Genomic DNA, 13,928 nt, shown 5'->3' on the forward strand with positions numbered 1-13,928 from the left:
AAGTCACTAATGCAGTATGCAATGAGTATGACCTAGTATGATGCCTATGAAGTGTAAAACATAATCCCATGCTTCTAGGAAAAAAATGAAGGGTAAATTTTTCAGGGCAAAATCAGGGTATGACACGTGCAATAAAAGATAAGAATCTTCGCAAGAAGGTGGTTAATGTTGGCTATGCTCTAACTCAACCGTCATTTCAATATTATCGTGATGAAATTAGACTGTCTAATGAAGACGTATGGAGATGGCTAAATAACATACCAGTATAGCAGTGGACAAGGGCATTTGACAGAGGTTGTCGATGGGGCCACATGACAACAAACCTTGTCGAATGCATGAACGAGGTATTCAAAGGAATTAGAAATCTGCCAATAACCGCCTTGGTAAGATCGACCTATTATAGGTTGGCTTCTACGTTCGCAACCAGAGGTGAAAGATGGAGTGTGATGTTAATGTTTGGGCAAATATTCAATGAGTGTTGCATGAAATTCATGAAAGAGGAGAGCATCAAAGCTAGCACACATGTTGTAACAGTCTTTGGCCGTCATAGGCAAAATTTCAGCGTCCAGGAAACAATGGACCACAACGAGGGGAGTCCAAATTTAGCCTATGTTGTTAGACTAAACAGAAGTTGGTACGACTGTGAAAAATTTCAGGCCTTCCGCATTCCTTGCTCCCATGTGTAAGACCCCAATTTTGACCCTAAGATCCCTCATGCAATTCCATCATAAGCATTAGCATTGGGATCATGCCTTGGCATCCTCCTTACCCCTCTTTCATTGGGTTTGTTTTGGGAGAGATCACCAAGTACTTTGTGATTATATCATACTTGTATTTTATCATTTCACTAACTAAAATACCAAAAATATGTCTTTGTATTTGCCTAACTCTTTTGTAGGTAGGGCATGATCTCATCGATTCATCAAGTTCACATCTAGGGTTTGAGACCCTCGTGAACAAAGAGCACAACCAAGAATTGATTCAAGAATGGTTATGAACATCATATATGAGTACCAATGATCTCTACATATTATATTGATCAAGTTTTCTTCAGGAGCTTGAGGGTGATTTGCCTTGGAAACCCTAGTGTGACTGGGTATCTTGAGTAACTTCTCCAACAAGCTATCTCACCAATTGATCAAATTATTCAAAGGAAACCTCAAAATTCATCATCTTATGCATATATGATCTACCATGATCCAAGAAAGTTAATAGAATTGGAAGTTAGCAAGTTGGTTGATGGTGGTTGGCCAGATGGATCCATCTGATCAAAACCGGGTGTCCCTAGACCCTATCTCCTAAAATTTTCACCATATGAAAATTATTCCAAAAGAAACTTTATTCTAAATGACATTCTAAATAACTTTCATGTTGAGACCTAGAGCTATTTTTTCTTGGAAAATCATTTTCTATGTTGAAACATTATAGGTCATTTTGTCTAAACCCTAATTTGAAAGTCAACTTCCCAAGGCCATAACTTGCTCAATTTTTATAACATGAAATATTTACAAGTAGCATAATCAAATTCAATGTGTCTACTTCAACTTTTATGTTTGGAGTCGGAGCTAATTCAACTTTTTTAAGCATGTGATATGAGGTTACATTATAGGTCACTTTTGACCTATACCATTGATCAAGTGATTTTTCCAAACTTCAAAAATGAATAACTCTATCATTTCAAATCCAAATGATATGAAATTGGTGACCATTTTGAAGGTATTTGAGAGATCTACACCTTTGATGAAGACACGTTTCTCATTTGAAGCTCATATAAAAAGTTAAGCAAGGCGGAATATTGAGACATATGGCTTGACACTTAGAAAAAAATTGATATGTCAAAAATTTCCAAACTTCCACCTCAAATTTCTCCAAGTTACAAGCTCCAAATTAAAAAGTGTTGAACATGAAATTTGTTCCTATTGATCTCACCTTTCCAAAGAGCTCAAATTCATTCATTTTGGACAAGAAATGCATAGGTTGCGCATGGTTTAAACAGGGTGACATCACTTGGCAAGGATCAAACTTCAAACATCAATGTGCATTTGCCTTGCAATCCAAGCTTAGTTCAGAGCATCTGATATTCATTTGTGGACCTCAAGCAATCATTTCATGGGCCTATGCGTGCCCACGCACCATTGCATCACCATTTACCAAAATTGGAAAGTAATTGGAAGTGTGCAATTATCAACCATTTCAACTATAGATAGAGCTTCAATTGCTCAGAAATTCACACACAATCACGTCAGCTTGATCCCCCCATTTCAAACCCTCACTTTGCAAAGGATAAGTCTGAAAAATTCTCTTGAATTTGAGCTTGAATCTCCACTGTTTTGGAATTCAATTCTCCAGGAATCCATAGCTTTTTAACCATCCAATCCTTCTCCTACAAGCAAGTGGAGTGAGACCAAGCACAAGCAAGATCAAGAACAATTGAATCCAGACCTACATTGAAGGTATTTTCCAGAAATTTTAAACTCTTCGATTCTCTCAAATTCTTGCTCAATTCCATTGATTCTTTGGTTGTTTGAAGTCCTACCAATGTAGGCAAGAAGTTTGAGTTGCTTTGAGGTCAAATTGAAGCAACTCAATTCATGTACCTCAAATTTCAACTCCATATATCTCTCAATATACTTGGAGTTGGAGTGACTGGAGGTCAGATTCGAGCTCAGTGCCATTTTTTCTTTAAGAACATGTCCTTGTTTTTCATTTTGGTGATGGTTCATGGTGGACCAATCCGGTGAGGTCCACCGGAGAAGATGACCGGAGCTCTGGCTCCGGTGATGAGTTGGCAAAGCTCTGAACCACATGATCCGTTCCTTTTGTTTTAATCTTGATCGTTGGTTTTAAATACCACCTATGCAGCGTTGTTGACTCAGGTCCATGTGGAACGCGCGCTAGGGACCATCTGATCTGCCACCTCAATTAATGAGGGAGATCAGATGGTCCACGTAAATTTGATTTTCTGAATTTTTATTTTAATTGCATTATTTTCAATAATTCATATTAAATTCAATATTGATCCAAAAAATATGGGACTTTCACCAAAAAAATTCAAATATTTTTCTCTTTCATATTCTGAATTAAAATTATTTTTTGGATCATTATTGATATTTTTCATGAATTAATTGATTTTGCATTTGTTTTTAATTGTTAAAAAATATTTTTAAATGTCCAAAAATTATGAAATTTTTTCTCCAATGTCCTTTAACCTTGTTTGACCTATGATAAATCTCATGGTCATTTCTTTGGTGTTTTGATGAAATTTTAGGAATTGGACAAAACATATTTGATTTAAATGCACTATTTTATTATTTTTAATTGAATAAATGTCAATTACTTTTGTTGACCATTTGTATTGACTTGTTTGAGTTTGCTTATTGTTGTTGGGCCTTGGTCAAGGTTGATTTGACTTTGTCAAATTAATATCATTGGATTTAGGGGATTGATGGAATATACATTCCATCTCCCAAAATGAATGAATGATATTAATTTGGTAAAAGTCCTCCTTTGACCAATTTGTGATTTCATTCATCCCCTTCCCACTTCATCTCATTCCTCTTCTTAATTCATTCATTCCATTTGGTCTATGACATCTCAAAGTCCTAATGTTAGTTGATTGAAAAATTGACATGAGTATGGATGAGATTAGGCCACACATTTTGCATATTCTTTTTTGTGTGTGGTATGTTTCATGAGCATAGTCCATTATACTATGTATCTAACATGCATTAACACCAAAATTCTATTGTCCGACCTCAAATAGTTGTGACTTCTACATAAGTCCAATTACGATTGCTTAACATAGTGCTAAATTTGTGACATAAAAGGCATAACCATTCTAGTTAGTGACATTGTAAGTCTCCCCTCTTTCATGGTATTGTGTGGAAACTTGGCCTTCTTTCCTTCCTTTGGAAGATGTTTGGTTCAAGGATCCATGCTTGTGATAAGTGGGTTGAGTGTTCTCCAAAGAATGTCTTGAAAAGTAAAAGCAAAACAAAGCTAACTTCTAACCTATTAACTACTAACTTTTAATTTCAAGCTTTTACATTAATGCAATTTACTTTTAGCATTTTATTTCATTTGCCATTGTCCATATCATTCTAATTGTTTATGTTAATGTAATTTTCACTTTGTCCATTTGGACCATATTGTGTGATATACTTTGTTTGTATCTACTTTGCTTGTTTGTTTGGTCTTTGACCATTAATGTACATGATAATAACAAAAAACCCTAAAAACTTTTGAGTGGACTGTTGGTTTGATCTTGAGCAAATGGACTTAGAATCTAGGCAACCTTCTTGTGCTAATGGACTTGGCCAATGCCAACTTGTTGAAGAACCAAGTGCTTGCAATTTTAAATTCATCTAATACATCTTTGAAGATCTCTCTAAGATTCATTTGCAACATGATCATTGTGAAGTTGTTATTTTGAATCTGTGACTTGTGGAATTCATTTGTTGCATGGGCTAAAAAAATATCTTGTGTGGACTGTTGGTTTGATCTGAGACAATTGAACTTAGAATTTAGGCAACATTCCTTATGCAAAGGACTTGGCCAATGCCAACTTTCATGTAACCAAGTGCTTGTAATTTGAAACTCCATCTGATACATCATTGAAGATCCATTTGAGTTCATCTACAACATGATCATTGTGAAGCTGTTATTTTGAACCTGTGATTTATGCATTGTGGAATTCATCTGCTACATGGGCAAATTTGAAGAAGATCATGTTGTTGCTAAGCTTGGATGTAGCTATCTTTATTTGATGCCTTGCTCTTCAAGATAATATAATTGTGCATTTGTGTGTTGCTTGATTCTAAAAAGTCCAAAGGGAATTCTGGGTTTCTATTGACATTTTTGTCTATTGGATTGCTACCCACTTGGTCAGATCTTTTCAACTCTAAAATTTTAAATTTTGTGCATAGGGTAGTCTCTTCATCTTCTCCCCATTTATTTAATTTCGAAATCTCTCCCTCCATTTTCAAAATCTTCTTTGTGTGAACTATTTTTGTTCTAAACTTTGACCACTTTTGCAAAAGATAGAAACTTTGGCCTTATGTCATTGCATTTTCAAACTTATTTTCTTAAATCAAACTTGTAAATAAACTTAACTATACTTGACTTAAACTTTCAAAAAGCCAAAAAGAACTAACTCATTCAAATCATTTTAAGCCTTCGTGCCTTTCAAACTTAAATTTTGTTAAAATCAATGCATCCACTTTGAAATTTGTATCACGAACTACGAGGTTTTGATCCCTCGTTTTTATGTTGGTACATAGGCACAAGTCTGAAGGTCTTGTCAAACACAAAAATATAATTAATGAATTCTTTTCTCTTCCTCCCATTCTATTTAATTGTAAACATCACTTTTGTACAAAATACATATGCACACAAAAAGGGCTCCCTAGGAGTACCTAGGACACTTTGGGTGCTAACACCTTCCCTCTGTGTAACCAACCCCCTTACCTGTGATCTCTGACTTTTTATTAGTTTTTATTCTAAAACTTCTTACTTTTTGGGTTTTGTTCGTACTTTTTCCCTTTTCCCTTGGAAACAATAAAAGCGCGGTGGCGGCTCTTGTTAATTGATCTCTAGCTTGTCAATAGCTTGATGATCATGAATTTCCCACTACAGAAATTAAGTGGCGACTCTGCTGGGGAGTAGTCTCCAATGGGTTTAGCCTACTTTTTGTGTGAATATATTTGTATATATGTGATGTTTGTATATATGTATGTGTGATATAATTTTCTTGTTGTGCTTGGTGATCTCTGAGTGGTGAGATAAGTTCTAACCCGAACTTGAGTGCAATTAAGGTAGGAGGATGGTATAGTCATGTTTGACTTGTGTGGAGTAGTCCTTAACAAGTTGGCTTGAGATCCATCCACTCAATGGAGACTCCTTTGGATTTGGAAATATCACACAAGTATTTATGGTTAGGCATTACTATTTCTAATTGGGTCCGAGAAGCTGGGGACCTTAGAACCTTTAACCCATCTTGGCCTATTTAAGGCGTAGTGCGGAAACTGTTCAAGTGTAGACTTGATAACAGTTGTTACGCGATACTACACTCAGAGGAGTTTCTCTTGAGAATATTATGGGTCGATGAGTCAGTCATCTTAACCTATAATATCCGATAGATGGAATTAAGACTCTGGGAACTTTTTAGAACATGATCTACAGGTTTTTATCCTTAGTTCACTCCTTTGGGATGGTTCTTACCCAGACTCCATGCTTGTGACTTGCAACAAACCCTTGATTCTTGGTTGATCCAATCAAGTCTTGTCAATATCAATGGAACTTGGGTGTTGATAAGATGTAAACCATAATCCACCAAAATGGATGATTGATCTTGACAATGACTTGATTCATCCCTTGACCTTTGTTTGCCTTGTGTGTGATCCCTTATTTGTGATTGTTGTACTCATGCATTCATGTACATCATAACATTCATCACACGAAAATTTCAAGGAACTAAGGTATCATTTGCAAATATTTTCAGACCATGGATTGTGGACGAAGGAACACTAAGAAGTACAGTTTCAGATGTCCAGATTTGAAAGAGTTAAGGAAGCTTGCATCTTTTGTATTAGATCCCTTGGACTTCAAACAACGTCATGGGAAGCTTCTGTATATCTTGTCTACTGATATGGTCGAAGGACTTTTGAGTGTACTAGTGCAGTTCTATGATCCTTTCTACCATTGTTTCACTTTCCCAGATTTTTAGCTTGTGCCTACATTGGAGGAGTATTCTCATCTTTTGGGGATACCTGTTTCTAGTAGAGTGCCTTTTAGTGGATTGGAGGAGATTCCCCGATCTAGTATTATTGTTGAAGCTCTTCACTTGAAGAAGTCTGAGATAGAGGCTCATTGGGTGAAGAAAGGAGGGTTATTTGGGTTGCCATCTGTTTTCCTCATCAAGGAAGCTACTACTTTTGCTTAAGCTGGTAGCGTGGACGCTTTTGAAGCTATCTTTGTATTGCTCATCTATGGATTAGCTTTGTTCCCTAACATTGACGGTTTTGTTGATATTAACGCCATTAGACTTTTCTTGATTGGGAATCCTGTGCCTACTTTGTTGGGAGACATGTATTTCTCTTTGCATCTAAGGAATTCTAAGGGTGGTGGAACGATTATATGTTGCATTCCTCTTATGTACAAGTGGTTTATTTCGCACTTGCCTCAGACGTCTGCTTTTGTGGAGAACAAACAATGTCTAAGGTGGTCTCAGAGACTTATGTCTCTCACTAATGATGATATAGTTTGGTATGATCCGTCCTTAAGCAGTCTGGAGATTATTGATAGTTGTGGTGAATTCTCTAATGTGCCTCTCATTGATACACAATGAAGAATTAACTACAACCCTGCTTTGGCTCGTCGTCAACTTGGGTTTCCCTTGAGAGACAAACCTAATAACATGTTGTTAGAAGGTCTTTTCTATCAAGAGGGTAAAGATCCCCAACATTTGAAGCAGAAGATTGTGCATGCTTGGCATAATGTGCATAGGAAAGGAAGATCCGAGCTTGGTCCGTGCAATTGTGTAGCTTTGGAAGCTTACACTCTTTGGATGAAGAAGAGAGCTATGGAGTTAAAGATACCTTATCCTTGTGAAAGACCTATTTCTATGGTTGTGGTTGAGCCATTAACTCTCCTTAACCAAGATGTAGAGGAGTTGGAAGACGCGCTCGTCAAGATGAAGCAAGAGAAGGATATGTGGGAAGAGCGTTTCTGTGCTTTGAGTAAAAAGCACGAAGAGTTGTCGTTGGAGTCTAAGGACAAAGATGTACTTATTGAGCTACTTGAAGACCGAGTGACGAAGAGACAGAGAGAGCCAGAGGTTTCATCTTCTAGCATGCCTCAGTCTTCTGTTGCTTGGAAGAAGATTGTTGACCAGCTTGTCCTCGAGAAGACTCAGATGAAGGCTTCTTTTGAGACCGAGATCCGTCGCATTCGAAGGAAGTACGCGCCTTCAGTCAGATCTTCCTACATTGTTGTTAGGGATCCTTAGGATGACTAGTCTCATTTTCTCTTGTATCTTTTTATTTTGGTTTCTGAAATTATACTCAGTATAATCCTTCCAATTTATATAAATAAAAAGAGATTTTTGGTCATATCAAACTGTTGCAATCGCCATTTAAATAGTATATATTTGCAAATGATATAGTAAATTCCTTGGAAATAAAAAATAATCAAACATTTCATTTCATGCATCATTTGCATAAGCAAGTTTTTGCCAGGTGTCTGATTGGTGTTTCTTTTGTGCTTTAGCCAAGCTAATTCACCGGTACAATACCAGAGTCAATCATCTGAGAATTATGGAATATTTGGAGCAAGAGAACAGAGAGCTGAAGGACGAGATCGCTCGTCTGACTGTCATGATGGAGTCAGTTCTTGCTGCTCAGAATCAAGCTTCTCCAACGCCTGCAACTCCTCCCGCAATGACCGTTATTTCAGAAGTGGTTATCTCTACCGTGCCTGCTGCTACCGCTCATTTCGCGCCGAACCTGCCTGCCGGATTCCCGTGGGGAATGCCGCCTAACTTTGTGCCAGAAGGCTTTGCGCCTACCTTTGCTTCCATGCCGGCAGTTGCTCGAACGTAGTGATGTTCCAGAATAGCATCAGCATCTGAGGTTTGTCTCTCGCATAAATTATTTTTCTGTATCGACGACGAACACCAAACATGATTGACAAATGATTAATTGAGATGTGGAACAATGACTCACACAACACATTTATTTATAACAAAAAAAAATCACTTTACACTGAGGTATCAATCCAATTAGCGTCTACTTTGTAAAATTACAGATGGTGCCAATTAAATTGGCTAGGGCATATGTAAGTATGCATTGCTTCATCAATGTGTTTACTCTTATGTAATTAGCGTCTACTCTTATGTAATTAGTGTCTTACTCATATGCCCTGGCCAATCCAATTGGCACCTCCATTCAATCTTTAAAAGGAGTTGCCAATTAAATTAACACATCCTCCTAAAAGTGGAGTAGTTTAGGAATTTTTTTGAAACCAGAACAACTTTGAAAATTTCCTTAAAAAATTGGGTTATTTTGATAAAAAGATCTCACATATAATCTTATTAAAGCAGTTTAAAAAGTAGATTTATTTTAATTTAATTATTAAAACAGCTTATGCGAGTTTATTCGTTTTTCATTGGATACTTGGATTATAAAGCCCTAGAAAAACACATTGATATGTAAAGAGCTTATTGACAAGCTGATTTGGTGGAATAAAGCCCTAGAAAAACACATTGATGAAGCAATGCATACTTACGTAAGAGTAGACGCTAATTAGATGAAGCAATGCATACTTACATAAGAGTAGACGCTAAAATTACAGAAGATAACAACATCAAAATCATAAACCTAAACCTAACTTTTTTAACAGATAATTAAACCTAACCCTAACTAAGACACCGAAACAAGACCTCCAGAAATAAGACCATAGTAATCAAATTTAAGCCCTCTCGCCTCTGATTCTGCGAGCAAGTTGAATATCCTTAGGCATTATGGTAACTCTCTTGGCATGAATAGCGCAGAGGTTAGTGTCTTCAAACAAACCAACAAGGTAAGCTTCAGCAGCTTCCTGTAGAGCAGAAACAGCGCTGCTTTGGAATCGGAGATCAGTTTTGAAATCCTGAGCGATTTCCCTCACTAGCCTCTGGAATGGAAGCTTCCTTATAAGAAGCTCAGTGCTCTTCTGGTACTTCCTGATTTCTCTAAGAGCAACAGTTCCTGGCCTGAATCTATGTGGCTTCTTCACTCCTCCGGTTGCCGGTGCTGATTTCCGAGCAGCTTTTGTTGCTAACTGCTTCCTTGGTGCTTTGCCTCCGGTGGATTTGCGTGCTGTTTGCTTAGTACGAGCCATTGCAATTTGAATTGAATAGATATTGATTATAGAGAAAATGCAAATTTGTTGATTTGTCTGTGGTGTTAGAAAATAGGATTTGGTGTGAAATATATAAGTACTTGAGATTTTGGGAAGGAAACACGGGAAATGGGAAATTTTGGAATGACGGAGAGGGAAGATAGTGACCGTAGATGGGACAATTTATCGACGGCTGTTATTCTCTGAAAGCAAAGGACGCGGATTGCCATTTCCAAACGAGTTTATATAGGCAGTATAGCTTTTGAAATACATTTTACTAGTTTTTCTCAAATTAAAAAGAAGCGACAATATAAGGTCCTTTTCTTATAACTTTTTTATAAAAAAAGTGAGTATTTTTTTTATTTTAAAGATAATTTTTCTGAATTTTATTTTTAAATAGTAGAGCTTATATCAAACTTACTTTTATAAGTTAAAAATGTAATTTTAACATTTAATCATTTTTTAAATAAAAAAATCAGCCAATAATACTTGATAAGATAATAAAGAATTTCTTTCAATTTAATGAAAGATTTTGTGATCGAACTTGTCTTTGGGCACGTAGTAATACTTAATTTAAAAGATTAATTTTTACGATGGCGTAATATTTAATTTCTAACAAAAAAATTTTTGAAATTTTAATAAGAAATAAAATCATTCTAAAAGGATTAAATAATTTTTAATAAGAAATTATTTAAATTAATTTTTTATTTGGACTTTTTTACAAAATTTAAATTTTTTTCACATAAATATAAAGTAATTAAAAAATTGTTTTTAAAAATAGTTTCAACTTTTGCATTTTTCATGTGTCTTGTCTTATTACATTGCGAGAATCTATATGCAAACACTCAACCAAACTTATACTTAGCATATGTTTGGATCTGCATCCAACTTCATTTTCCGAGCTTCAAAGTACTGCCATCATGAAAATCCAGAAGCAACAAATAATAGCTTCTATGTGAACTTGATAATTTGTCGTGATTTCGGATAACCCTAATGCAAAATCAAACAAACACTTTAGTGAATCCAATTAAACAAATTAACGAGGTGAATAGAATCTTTTTAAATGTCTAATGACAATTTTACAATGAGGCTTTTAAAATATATTTAAAATTTTATTTTTGTAGTGATTAAGAGTTAAACCAAAGAACAAAATAATATAAAGTCTTTTTTTACCCGCTTTAATACGAGAATATATGTAACATGTATGAGAATATATGTAACATGTATGTGATTCTATATACTTATAACTAAATTGAACTTTTTCAAACTTTTTCTAAGCTTCAATTTATCCTGTCACCCTTCACTCATACCTGACATCCCTTGGAGTTGTGCTTTTGGCATTATGCCCTTGCTGAAATTTTTTGATTTTTTAAAAAGAGGTGTGTTGGATTGGATTTTATGATGAAATACTAGATTTTTACATGTAATTTTTTTTCGTAAGTACCAAATTTTTCAAAAATACTAGTAATCTATACTAAGTATCGGATATATTGAAAATTTTGATAAGGGCCAAATCTTTTAAATTTATAAAAAAATTGGTAGGTTGTAGGATTTTTTATATTGTTTTGTTTTTTAAACTAAGTTTTTGACATTTTTAACAACAATATGACAATATTCACATATTGTATCAAAAGTATATTACAGACACAATTAATCCGATAAAATATATACATATAATGGCTAGTGTACTACAATATGAATACAAAACAAATTATGTTAACTTCACAACTTCTGTCAAATGTCTTATACGTCCCGCATATGATGTTTCACATGCTCATGCATCTTCATTATAGTTCTGTTTCCAGTGGTCAGCGACGAGAGGCACTAGACAATCGTGTTTAAACTTCACATAAACCCAATGATTTTTGTTAACAAAACCAACTGCAATAAGCTTATGTCTACTTGTCGACATAGATGGAGATACCATTAGTGGGAATAAAGGGATGTTAATATTCTTAGACAACGGGACCAATATCATATTATATATAGATGCATGATGATAATCCATCCTTGCATGAAAATAGGCGAAGAATCGGAGAAAAACAAGTGAAAGATAAGCCAAAGAGAAGAAGAAACATCTGTAAGAACAGGATTTGGTTAAGCTTCTGCCCTTTAGTTTTGATGATAACAATACATTGTTTGTTAAAGAAAAATTTTGCACCTTAATGTTTTTGTCTAGTGTGTATATTTTGCTAACAAGTTCTGTCTCTGAAGAATTTGTGTGTGACGTCATCAGACTTTGGACTCAATACACTTTGACTCTGAAGAAATACAAAAATGTGTTTTACAAAGTTACGTCAAGTTCTGAAATGGTCTTAGACAACGGTTCTGATGAACGTTTGTGTTAAAGCTTCTGATTGTGACTCTGATAGAAGAGCCTCTGAAGGTATATTAAGCTCGCAAGGTTATGAATAACAAGTTCTGAAAACCAGGTTCTGAGGAACTATGTCAAGACTAAGAAGACAAGGTTTTGAAGTTTCTCTCAACCAGTCTCTTGATCCTTCTAAACATGTTTCAACAATATTTACTCATAAGCATCTGAAGATTAGAAGATAAGATCAAAAGGTTTTACGTGAGAAACATGGTACTCATTACAAGATCATATATTCCTTCCACTACACTGGTTTTTTGGAGCAATGATTGTACTATTTATAAAATTTTGTGTCCCACATTGGCAGACTGTTATGCAAGGTGACAACTCATTTATGAAGATGTCCATTCTACCCTCTAATGGATCTCTTCACGCCTATATAAAGAAGAATTGGAAGAATGAATGAAGTTGGCTATTTCTACTACTCTATTCACGCTACAGCACTTTTGCTCAACATATTTTTTTGTGAATATAGATAGAAAGCACACATAGAGCTTTTGTTCATTATTGTATGCATATTTGTTTGTACTTAAACTTTGTGTAATCTTCTTTCTTGAAGCATCTTTGTAAACATAAACACTTGTATCTCATTGTATTTAGGTTGTTTCGTTGAGTGACTAGGTTTAGTCAGAATACTCAAGAAGACAAAGACGGGTAGTCTTTGTGTGTTTGTAATCTGGTGATTATAGTGGATTAAGTCTTTATTAAGAAGGCAAAATCACCTTGGCGGTCGACTGGATTAGCTTTGTTAACAGTGAACCAGTATAAAAATAATTGTGTTCATTTATTTTTACTCTTGGTTCTTCTTTGTGTCTTTGGGTATCAAAAAGTTTTAATCTTAGAGACCCAATTCAAATCTCTCTTTCATGTGTTTCTTGCCGCTTTCATTTGGCATCAGAGCTCAGGTTCTGGTATTGATTACATATCAAACACTGAATCGTTTCAGATAAAGATCTAGTGTGAAATACAATGGCAGTTATTCCACCACCTCCTCATGTTGTTAATGATAGAGATCATTATAGTGTTAACCCTCATGTATTTGATGTAGAAAGATTTGATTATTGGAAATACAAATTTTAGAGTTTCTTTCTTGGTCACGACGTAGATCTATGGGATATGGTAGTTGATAGCTACACACACCCAGTAGATGCTAGCGAAAACAAGATAGAAAGAAGAGTGATATGGGACCAACAAAAGAAAGATTATAAAATTCATCACAAGGCTAGAACCATCTTGATGAATGTCATATCTTATATTGAGTATGATAAGATAACAAATAGAGACTATGCCAAGTCAATATTTGATTCTTTGAGGATGACTCACAAAGGAAATGCACAAGTCAAAGAAACCAAAGCTCTTGCTTTGATTTAGAAATATGAAGCGTTCAAGATGGAAGAAAATAAATCAGTTGAGAATGTGTTCTCAAGGCTTCAAACTCTTGTTGCAAGACTGAAGGTCATGTACAAAGGGTATTCTACTACTGATCATGTGAAGAATATCATCAGAAGTCTACCTAAAATATGGAGGCTTATGGTAACTGCTTTGATGTTATCAAAGGATATGAACAACACCTCTCTTGAAGAACTTGTTAGTTTTTTAAGATCCACGAAATCTAACTTGAAGAAGATAAGCCCTAGAGAAAGAGTAAGTCTGTTACTCTGATGTCTTTGGGAAATACTGA

The 13,928-nt window shown here is 35.2% G+C and overlaps 1 protein-coding gene across 1 annotated transcript; it reads right to left on the reverse strand.

Annotated features, from left to right (window-relative positions):
- Positions 1-9,263: 9,263 nt before the first annotated feature.
- Positions 9,264-9,957, reverse strand: LOC127119760 (histone H3.2-like). Its single transcript, XM_051050067.1, has one exon. The coding sequence runs from the start codon at positions 9,874-9,876 to the stop codon at positions 9,466-9,468; it is 411 nt and encodes a 136-aa protein (XP_050906024.1). The 5' UTR covers positions 9,877-9,957; the 3' UTR covers positions 9,264-9,465.
- Between the last annotated feature and the right edge of the window lie 3,971 nt (positions 9,958-13,928).

Source organism: Lathyrus oleraceus, chromosome 2 (genome assembly GCF_024323335.1).
Source record: "Lathyrus oleraceus cultivar Zhongwan6 chromosome 2, CAAS_Psat_ZW6_1.0, whole genome shotgun sequence".
NCBI classification, from domain to species: domain Eukaryota; kingdom Viridiplantae; phylum Streptophyta; class Magnoliopsida; order Fabales; family Fabaceae; genus Lathyrus; species Lathyrus oleraceus.

Excerpts from the sequence above, each read along its gene's own strand:
- LOC127119760 (XM_051050067.1), bottom strand. The coding sequence starts at position 9,876 with ATGGCTCGTACTAAGCAAACAGCACGCAAATCCACCGGAGGCAAAGCA.